This window comes from Diadema antillarum, unplaced genomic scaffold, assembly GCF_040938485.1.
Source record: "Diadema antillarum isolate AM-2024a unplaced genomic scaffold, OU_Dant_1.0 scf00000065, whole genome shotgun sequence".
Classification (NCBI taxonomy): Eukaryota; Metazoa; Echinodermata; class Echinoidea; order Diadematoida; family Diadematidae; genus Diadema; species Diadema antillarum.
This window is the reverse complement of record NW_027270954.1, coordinates 1,246,828-1,258,167: the sequence shown is the minus strand read 5'-3', so window position 1 is coordinate 1,258,167 and position 11,340 is coordinate 1,246,828. Positions and strand designations below refer to the sequence as shown.

The window sequence follows — 11,340 nt, the reverse complement described above, 5'->3', positions numbered from 1 at the left end:
ATTCTCATAGAAATATAAGACCATCCATTGCACTGGTTGCTCAGATGATAATAGATGGAAAGAAGATACTACAGACTGCTCGAAGTTTTCATCCAAAAGTGATGAATTTGAAAAGTGAAAAGGTATCTTCACTATCATTACCGTTAAAGGGACATTCCAGACGATTTTCATAATTTCACATCATGTAGTACATAAATCAACAACTCCATGTACAGATTTGTGGAATTTATTGTGGTTCTTTAGAAGAGAAACAATACTTTGAAAAACCTTAAACAAATTACACTGAACAAGGATGATGACATAGGAGGTTCACATATTTCAGAAATGTAGCAGTGTAGTTCCATTACAATACCGCTTGCTTGCGAGTTCACCTGTGCATAATCTATGCATGCCTTCTTGTTTTGTTATGTTTCCTCGAGCCCCAACTCATGCATTCTTATGGTGACTCTGCCATGTCATCATCCTTATTCATTGCAATTTGTTCTAAATTTTGAAAATTTTCTTATTCTTCATCCAATTTATCACAAATTCTGAAACTCTGACCTCAGTATAACTAATTCATAGTTGTTCAAATGAAAAAATCTGAAAATCATCCGGAGGTCTCCTTTAAAACTACGTAATACTTTTGTTTTTGTTGACTGAAAAAAAAATCAACAAATCAACTCATCTCATCGAATGTCATCGACGTGTTATTTATTACACACCATGGTAATAATTTCTTATAGCTGTTGATGGTGTAGTCTATACATGGAGTTTAAAAGAAGTGAGCATGGCAATGGGTATTGTAGGTCGATTGAACAATACTATGTAGATCGATTGAACAATACTTTATGTATGGTTTTGAAGTTACTAAAACAATGATATTTTCACATCTACCAACGATGTGATGATCTAAATAACCTTTTCAATGTTATTGCTTAAATTAAACTGTTCTTACATGTGAGCATCTGATATCGAATATTTTTCTTCTTTCTCTCTCTTTCACGTGTGATGCAGAAAAGATGCGCATTTTGATGGATACAAAATAATTAAGAAGGAAAATATTTGAATCATACGAATTTTAATAAATAAACACAGTCTGAAATGAATGGAAAGGAACTTGATGTGTTTTGCTGTTAAAACCCTGGACAATCGACAATGAATTTTCGGTGGTGGAAAATTAACACATGATCTTTGTATTAATCTGATTTACATCAGGATCCTGCTTTGAATAAGATTTCATTACCTATTCCCATAAAAGGTTGAAAAGGGATTCATTTTGCTGTTGCATTTTATCTGTGTGACTATTCGAAGGAATTGATACGAATTACCTCAACTCACCTCAATACTAATATCGTACTCCTCTATACTTTAAACTTCGCTGAGACAAGGGGGCTTGCATAGCAACACATACACTCAAACGATCGGAACCGGCTACTCTCTATTCATTTATCATATAGCGACAAACGGTGAAGAAAAGCACAAACTGTCAAGTATGAAACTCTTATCTACTTTTTTTTTCTCTGATCCTTCCCATGTAGAATCTGGGGCTGCTTTATGCGGAATCGGCTGTTAGCCATATTGAGGCAATATAGTTTGAGAGACTGATAGTTTGAATCACAGAGAGAGCGAGCGAGGCAACAAATCAAGAAATGGTAAAAAATCTGCGATTTATTGATTTAGGAGGATTATTCTTTGTAGTCATGTCAACACAATTGCTGAAGGGCAGTCTTCAACATGTCGGCAATGTTACTGGCTACAAAACTGCTGCAAATATCAATGAGACATTTTCAAGTCTGTCTATTCGCTTGGAAGAAGTGGAAGATGTGACACTGGTGGGGGAAAGGCTCAAATCTCAGCTGTCATTGACCACTGGAAGTCAGAGTCGAACAGATGTCCGTACTCATTCCGTTTTGAACAAGACCATATCGATCGAATTAGATAATGACTTTAAAGAGAAGCAGATAGTGTGGGCGTGGTATCCGTTACAGTGGTCATGGTGGGTCATCTTACAAACCCTGGCTGCTCTGTTAGGAACAGCTGGGAACCTCTTGGTAACGGTCGTTTTGTTTCAACGCCGATCATCAAATCGATCCACCGATGTTTTGGTCGGTGCGTTGGCTGGAGCTGACCTGATCACATCTGCTCTCACGTTCCCTATTGCAATTGAGAGGAGTATTCCAAATACTTGGGTGGGGCTGGTCTACTGCAAGGTCTTTGATTCAGAATTCTTCAAACTAGTTGGAGCGATCGCTTCTTCCTACACACTCATGGTTATCTCGGTGGAGCGCTACATCGCCGTCTCAAACCCACTCCACTTCCGGCAAATCTTCAGTCCAGCTCGTTTACGACTGTTCATCGTGGCCGTGTGGATTGCATCCTTTCTTTCCATGGCAATCGCCCCTATACATCTGTATGGTATACGCAATGATAGATGCGCCTTTTTTGTGCACTCATCCCATGCCACTATGTACGTAGGAATATACTTCTTCATCATCAGGATGGTTGTTCCCTCTGTAGTCATGGCGATCACTCAGGCAATGACGGCAGTACGTCTACATCGTCATCAGGTTCATTTTCCTGCCACAAGTGGTGATCAAGGGATAAATCTCAATAAACCCTCTTTTCACGTTGTTGCTCGCAATCGTGTCATTAACCTCATGTTCCTCGTTATTTCGATCTACATCATCTGCTGGAGTCCCAGTCAGATTGGTTTTCTTCTGTTCAGCCTGGGTTTACTACCAAACAGTTACGTCCAGAGTCCTCTTCAGCTAGCTCTCTTCACCGTAGGATCTGTGAACTTCTTCATAAACCCAATTATCTACACCCTGCGCCATCCTCCTTTCAGGGCTGCCATCCGGGAGATGGTGACTGCTTCGGGATCGGGAGGTAAAACATCCCTCTTCGGATCTGCCCTAGGCGCAACGTCAGTGCCTCTGAACATGTAGGACCGAAAACGAGGTAAAACAACTCTGACCATGTTGCACGCAGGATTGATATTTTTGTAAGGAATCTATAGAATGTGTGTAGTCGTAATGTCTGCTGACGTCAGTGTAACATGCTCCTTTTGATATGTACAACCACATAGGCACCAACTAAAGTAGGCCTATACTTGCATTGTAATATATGAAAGTGCTAATTCAGTGGTTGTAAAGATGGTATCAAAGGATAAACGTAACGAATATTAGATCACCTAGAACTCATAACTTTGTGACAGACCCATTTTAATCAAATTTACAATATGATTATCAAACTTGACCATTCAAAATAAACTTGTTTTTTAATGCACCGACATTTTTTTAAAATTGTGTTAGCCTAATCATAATCAGACATTGGAATAGGGTGAAAGTTAGCTGCAAACTAGCAAACAGACATAAAAACATTTTCGTTATACTCTACATATCACAGCTTACTAATGTCATTAACTTTCTAAATAACTTGTGTATTTCCTATGAAAATCATAGTATAAAGCTATACCTCTATCACTGCTACCTTACAAAGTAGTTGATCGTAATTGTATCATCACAGGTTTTCTTGAGCACTTAGATCCCGTCCATTTATGCTTATTTTATATAAGAGCACCTAGAGTGACAGACATGAATTTGTTTCAGTACGGCTCTTTTTTAGGCCTATACAGCGTGTCCCAGAAAAAAACGAAACCGGGTTTCCATGCAACTTTTTACTATTGAAATCATACATTTTCTTTACGAGCTATACATCAACGGGAAGATAATCTTTTCTTCTTTAATTTGATGTACAATTTAATGTTCATTGTTCATGCATGACTGAGTTAGAACAATGAAAAGTGGTGCTACCAACTTTTCATTTGCACGCGCAAATGGTGACTTTAAGTAAATTTTTCAGACTTTTAACGTTACGTTTTCGAAAAATAAAGTTCTTAACCCAAAAATTCATATTTTCTTCTTTCATATGAGACCTTACGCGTCAAATATGAATAACGCATGCTTGAGAAAAATCTGTATGAAAGCATGCTTCATTTCTGCCAATTCTACGGATAGTCGAAGAAAACAAGCATTCAGCTCTCCCGACATAGCATTAGACAATGGGCTCATCTGCACCATTGAATTCACACAAAACAACCGCAGTGCTACAGTGAATGTTGTTGGGGGGGGGGGGGGGAGGGGTATTTACAGAGGATGCTGTATGAGACGGACAGCCCTTTGTTGTCATTTATTTAGAATAAGCTATGAGACATAACCAATAATTGAAGACTAATATCGTGAGTATGCTCAGGTTGCACGCAGTCCAATGGCTATTAGTCCAGTCAAAATAGGGTTTCACCCACCACTAATTGCAACAGTATGAATTCCACTGCAGTGCAACTTGTTATGGGCTCCTAAACACCATACTAAAAGTCCCAAGAAATCCAATGGGGTAAAGTGGCTAAATTTGCATAATATGCAAATTAGCTCCATAATGATAAAAATACAGTGTTTCCATGAAAACTATGCTTCTAGGTTTCAGATTGGAAAACCGAAAGTGTTTTAACGTATGTTTACAATGTCAGCTAGTGCGATGCAAACATTTCCATGGACATGATCTGGGCCTCATTTGCATAATATGCAAATTAGCTCCCATAAAATTTGATAAAAATACAGTGTTTCCATGAAAACTATGCTTCTAGGTTTCAGATTGAAACACCGAAAGTGTTGAAACTTATGTTTTCAATGTCAGTTAGTGCGATGCAAACATGTCTATGTACATATTCTGGGCCTCATTTGCATAATATGCAAATTAGCTCCAATAATGATAAAAATACAGTGTTTCCATGAAAACTATGCTTCTAGGTTTCAGATTGGAACACCCAAAGTGTTGAAACATATGTTTGCAATGTAAGTTAGTGCGATGCAAACATTTCCATGTACATATTCTGGGCCTTATTTGCATAATATGCAAATTAGCTCCAATAATGATTAAAATACAGTGTTTCCATGAAAACTATGCCTCTAGGTTTCAGATTGGAACACCGAAAGTGTTGAAACATATGTTTGCAATGTCACTTAGTGCGATGCAAACAATTCCATGTACATAATCTGGGCCTCATTTGCATAATATGCAAAGGGTACCGAGCCAACGGAATATTCAAATACACCAAAGTGCCCGATATGAGCATATCAAGAGTGTTCAAATGTGACATTTCAGTTTCTCTTCACCAAAAACAAACTTTTCAGCATTAGAAACCTAGCATGAATAATTTTAAGCGAATAATAGTTTGTTATCAGAAAGATAATGATAGCTTATCCATTAATTACGTAGAATCAAATAATATAAACAACTGTCAACATCTATAACTTGTCCAATTTTGTAATTAATGAACTCTATTTGGAGAGGTGCTTATTCGAATCTGGATGATTCAGCTCTTGCACCCTTGAGGGTTTTGAGATATTGAAGATAGCACAGTCAAAGGAAACTCTGTGGGTAGTGACCAAAGTTACCCCTATCGATCATATCCCCACGGCCATTTGCAAAACATGCATCAACCAACGCGATTTCCGTTGTTCTAAGCGTACAAGATTTTTTTTTTTTTAAGTCGTTTGGCCGTCTAGCAAAGACTATTTCTATGAAAGTATATCTTTAAAAAGTGGTGCACATGAGTCAAAGCGACTCGGAGGGAGGTACCCGAATTTATCCCTATACCCTCACAGCCCGGTACAAAACACAGTATATACACGTGAATACACCCTCTATAACCCTCTATAACGTCCTTTTCGTTTCATTTCCATTAAATTTCAGTGGAAGTTATAGAAGAATTATTGTTCTACAATATCTATAAGATGAAAAGGTGAAATCCTAAAGGCAATGAAAAACATGCAGTATATACAACAGCGAAAAAAATGTTCCATGGGTACATGCCTCTGAAAAGTTCTTCCGCCTGTCTAGCACATACTCTTTTATTTTCGTAAAATGCAATTCAGGTAATACAGGAGACGTTGCTTTACAATATCTATATTGTCAAAAAGTTGGACATTCAAACGCAAGCCCTTGAGAAGTGCCCAAATCACCCATACCTTGACCTTCGTGGTCCCAAAACAGGTTAACAAAACATGCATTATATGCCGAAGCAAATTCAGTTGTACATGCACGTAGAAAGTCGTTTTGCCGGGTTGTAAATAAAAACACTTTACTTTTCATGATTTTTAAATGGTAGAGACACTGCTTTACAATATTCATATAGTCAAAGGGGTGCACACTCAAAGGCCACCGAGTGGGATGTGTTCAAATCATCCAACCCCCAGGGCAATATAGGAAACATGCACTATCATTTAGCACGAATATGTTCCAATTTTCCAACGGTTGTACAGCAAGTGCCCTATTGTTTTCAAGAAATGCAATATAATTGAAAGAAGAAAAAATTGCTCTACCTTAACTTTATTGTCAAAAGGGTGAACATTTCAAAGCAATCCCTTGGGAAGTGTCCAAAATTACACCTCCTCTCAAGCCCCGTAATTACAACACACGGATACTATGAACGCAAATACTGACGTTCTTTGGTACATGGTTTTAGAAGTAGTTCCGGCAATACAGCTACACACTTTTATATCGATGAATGTCGTGGAAATGATAGAAGAAGCATTGCTTCACAATATCTATTCAGTGAGAGGATGCACATTAAATTCCAATCCTGTGGGATGTGCCCCAAAGTACCCCACCCTCACGGCAATATAGAAAACATTGAATATCATTAACGCGAATATACTATATGTTCCAAACGTACATGTTTCAAACTTCGATCATGCCATGCAGCATGGGCACTTTTGTTTTCAAAAATACATTGTAGTTAATAGAGGAGACATCCCTTAACGATATCCATATTCTCTAAAGGGTGAACATTAAAGGACAATCCCTTGGGAATGGTCCAAAATTACACCTACGCTCACGCACCCTTAAGACAAAACACAGATATTAGCAACGCAAACACCGTTGTTCTAGCGTGGATGGTTTTAAAAGTAGTCCCGGCAATACAGCGAATACACTATTTATCAATGAAAAGTTATGGAAATGATAGAAGAGGCTTAACCTTACCAGATCTATACAGTGAAGAGGATGCACATTAAATGGTAACCCTGTGGGATGTGCCAAAAATATTCAACCCTCACGGCAACTTAGAAAACATATAATATCATACAACGCGAATATATATATGTTCCAAACGTACATGTTTTCAAAATTCCATCGTGCTGAATAGCAAAGGCACCTTTGTTTCCAAGAAATGCAACTAATTAATAGAGGAGACATTGCTCTACAATAACTATATTGTCAAAAGGGTGAACATTCAAAAGTAATCCCTTGGGAAGTGTCCAAATTCACATCTACGCTCACGCCCCCTTATTACAAAACACAGATATTAGCAACGCAAATACCGTTGTTCTAGCATGAATGGTTGTAAAAGTAGTTCCGGCAATACATCAAATACAATTTTCATCGATGACAAGTTATGAAAATGATAGAAGAAACTTAACTTTACAAGATCTATACACTTAAGAGGGTGCGCATCAAACGGCAACCCTGTGGGATGTGCCAAAAATACTCCACCCTCACGGCAATAATAGAAAACATATAATATCATATAACGCGAATATATATATGTTCCAAACGTACATGTTTTCGAAATTCCATCGTGCCGTATAGCAAAGGCACTTTTGTTTCCCCCAAAAAATGCAACTAATTAGTAGAGGAAACATTGCTCTACAATAACTACATTGTCAAAAAGGTGGACATCCAAAGGTAATCCCTGGGGAGGTGTCTGAATTTACACCTACGCTCACGCCCTTTATGACAAGATACGGATATTAGCAACGCAAATGCAGTTGTTCTAGTGTGAATGGTTTTAAATGTAGGTCCAGCAATACAGCAAATACACTCTTATATCAATGAAAAGTCATGAATATGATAGAAGAAGATTTGCTTTACAAGATCTACACAATAAAAAGGGTGCTTATTGAAGGGCGACCCTGTGGCGTGTGCCCCCGAAATGCCCTTTATCCTCTTGGCAATATAGAAAACATATAATATCATATAACGCGAATATATATGTTCCAAAAGTACATACTGTCAAAATTCGATCGTGCCTTACAGCAAGGGTATTTTTGTTTTCAAGAAATGCAATGTAATCAATACAGGAGACATTGCTTTACAATACTTATATAGTTAAAAGTGATGCACATTTAAAGCGGCCCCTTGGGAGGCGCCCAAAGTTACCCCCTCAACCCCGCGTCCCCATATGCAAAACGTGCATTGTGCCAACGTGAGTACTGTTGTTATGAATGTACTCTTACAGTTACCGCTAATTTGCATTTTATGTAAATTATTTTTGTACGACCAATTCGAAAAGGCATCTATCGTGTTCAGTGACCTACAAAATATAAGTTTATACATTTAAATCTTTAAAATTGGATAACGGGAAGCTGAGATCTGTCAATTTCCTCTCATTTCAGGTGCTAATTTGCATATTATGCAAATTTTACTAAATTGCCCCGCTGGATTTTTTGGGACTTTTAGTATGGTGTTCAGGAGGCCTCAACGACTTGCTCTGCAGTAAAATTCCTACTGTTGCAATTAGTGGTGGGTTACCCCCTAAAAATCGCTAGATTGACTGGACTATATACGGGAAATCGAACAACAATGATACACATTTTGATGATTTTATACCTTATTTCACTGTTTTTATTCCTCTCTACATTTCCATCACTCGTGCTTAGTCCTTCATCACTGACAGGGTTTTGAAGTTTTTGAAGGGGAAGGGGAAGAAGAAAGAGAGTGTTCTTCGCTTTATTTATCACTGAACTTGCGCTTCTAACATTTCAAAGGTACAAGTGCAGGGCAAAAAGTCGTCGTCTGTTTTGTTTTGTTTTGTGTGTGTGCGGGGGGGGGGGGGGAGGGCTCGGAAAGCTTTTTCAGTTACTTTCATCCCCATCACATTCCGCTGATGAACACCCTTGCTCTGTGGTTGGATCATGTGCTAATTTATGACCCTATTCCGAACCGTCTGTAACATTCCCTTTTAACCCGTCCCTTCATGTTTGTGTAAATTCACTGAAGCATGAAGGCCATTGTTATCTGCCAAGTCGGGCAGGCGTCGGGAAAGCTAACTGACTCCTTGATTACTATCCATCTTTCTGAGTAAAAATGGACACATATTTCCAAAATAACTTTTCTCGAGTAGGTGTAGATCATTTTCTACGCATGAGATATCATTTGAAAGGAAAAAGAATGAATATTAAGGCCATGATTTCATTTTTTTACAAAGGATTGCCCAAACAGCCTTAAAAACTCATCAAAAGTCGCCATTTGCTCGTGCAAATGAAAATTTAGTAGCATTACTTTCTATTGTTCTAACTCAGCCATGCATGAATTATGAACAATGAATCGTGCACCAAATGAAAGAAGAGAAGGAAATCTTTCCATTCATGCATATCTCATAAAACAAATATGTTATTATGATCGCAAAAAATAGCAATGAAACTCGGTTTCGTTTTTTCTGGGACACGCTGTACAGTATTTCACTAATAAGATGAAATGCTTAATTGCCCACGTCATTTATGCCACTTTTCCTACTATGGTAACAAAAACGTCATTTCTTACGGTTTTTTATTTATACTGTACCCAACAAGACGATGTCATAAGTTTGTTTGTTTGTTTGTTTTTTTGCAGCGTAATCTAAACACAGGAAAAGATTTGAGTTCTACTGGACGTATCTGGTCAAAGTGTCTAATTAAATGTTATTACACTGTACCTGCTGCCTGAAGTTGTAGAACTCTGAAATTCTTGTATCCAGTTGATACAGCTGTGGAAACGTTTGTTACTGTTTTTATATAAATTGATATATATATATATATATACACACATATATATATATATATATATATTCATATGCGTCCCTGGAAGAGCGAAAGCAAAACACCTTCGTCTTTCACTATCGAGCAGAAGTCACGCGCAAACGTAGTTTATGTGTCACATTTAGCTGTGGCGTTCTACCTTTCCATTAAAACCTCGGGTTATTATTTTTTTTTCGCACGTCACTATGCGCAGTAGAGTTGTTTGCATAACAATCACATGATAGGAGGGACCTTGTGTATTATTATGAGGATGATAGAGAAAACCAATAAACATGATCGAGGAAAAAAAAATCGTTTGAATATTGGCAGCGATATTTTACTGAACTTCTACTCGTGTTGACAAATCTGACTGTAATCAAAAATTTCGTATAATAAATAGAGCATGCTTGAATGTGCCTTGAAACAGAAATACAATGCATATTGCATCAAATATTATATACACACATGTTCTTCAATTCTTTGATGCACGAGTACCCCCCTTTTTAATTGTTTATGTGTTTGTGCTTGTGAAGCATATTTCAATCATTCTGTTCCAATACGCTTAGTCTTAGAGGTATAGGCGAACAATTCATGTGTCTGAAAGTGCGATATTGTGATCTTTTAAAAAAGAAGAAGAGAAAAAAGATAACAAGAGGAAGAAACGGAGTGGCTAGAAACAAGGTATGTAAGGATAAAATTCGACACCCACACGAGCTTATTTATCAGACCTTTCCTTGATTCAGCCATAGAAACGCGGACCACTTGACGTGTAATGTAGAAAAGAATAGACCCAAACCGGTTCTTCTTCTCTGACATCTCTCTTAGTCTGTATCTAGCACACACACACACACACACACACACACACACACACACACAAATCAACCCAACTTTGCTATCACAAAGTCCCTTCTTACGGCTAGGAGGTTAATGGCTAATACGCACCGAACAGCTCAAAATAGTGAACCCAGCCGAGAACATGGGACATGTCGGTGGAATTCACTTGTTTCTTTGTTAGTAATCATTTTGAAGGGGGGGGGGGGGACGCATCCAATCTAATTTGAAATTATTCAGAGTCACGAAAAGAAAAGTACTGAAATGATAAACGCTCATCTTTAAAGAGATAATTGTTTTAGAAAGTCCTTTAATCAAGGCCTGAGTAATTTGACATAAGTGCAGAAGTATAAACCACAAAAGTACACGTCTTTCAATATAATTATGTCTTAATTCTTGATTTTCAAGTAATTAGAGCATATCGGCATTTTATCTTCTCGTCTTCACGTTCGTCTTGTTGGTATTCTCACGTCTTCTTCTTTCTCTTCGTCTTCTCTTGGTTTGGCCATGATCAAGATTACTTGATAACATCGGCACACGAAGGAGGGTTGAACAAACATGTTCACAATACACCATGCACCCAAAGAATGAAAACACTCATTTCATTCCTGCTGCCTATTACGAGCTTGGTCATGCCTCTTCCAACATTGCAGACATATATGTATATAATATATATATATATTTTTCTCGAAAG

At 37.8% G+C, this 11,340-nt stretch overlaps 1 protein-coding gene across 1 annotated transcript; it reads left to right on the top strand.

Annotated features, from left to right (window-relative positions):
* Nucleotides 1-1,682: 1,682 nt before the first annotated feature.
* LOC139716424 (allatostatin-A receptor-like) lies at nt 1,683-2,927 on the top strand. The gene has a single exon (XM_071627969.1). The coding sequence runs from the start codon at nt 1,683-1,685 to the stop codon at nt 2,925-2,927; it is 1,245 nt and encodes a 414-aa protein (XP_071484070.1).
* The last annotated feature ends 8,413 nt before the right edge of the window (nt 2,928-11,340 follow it).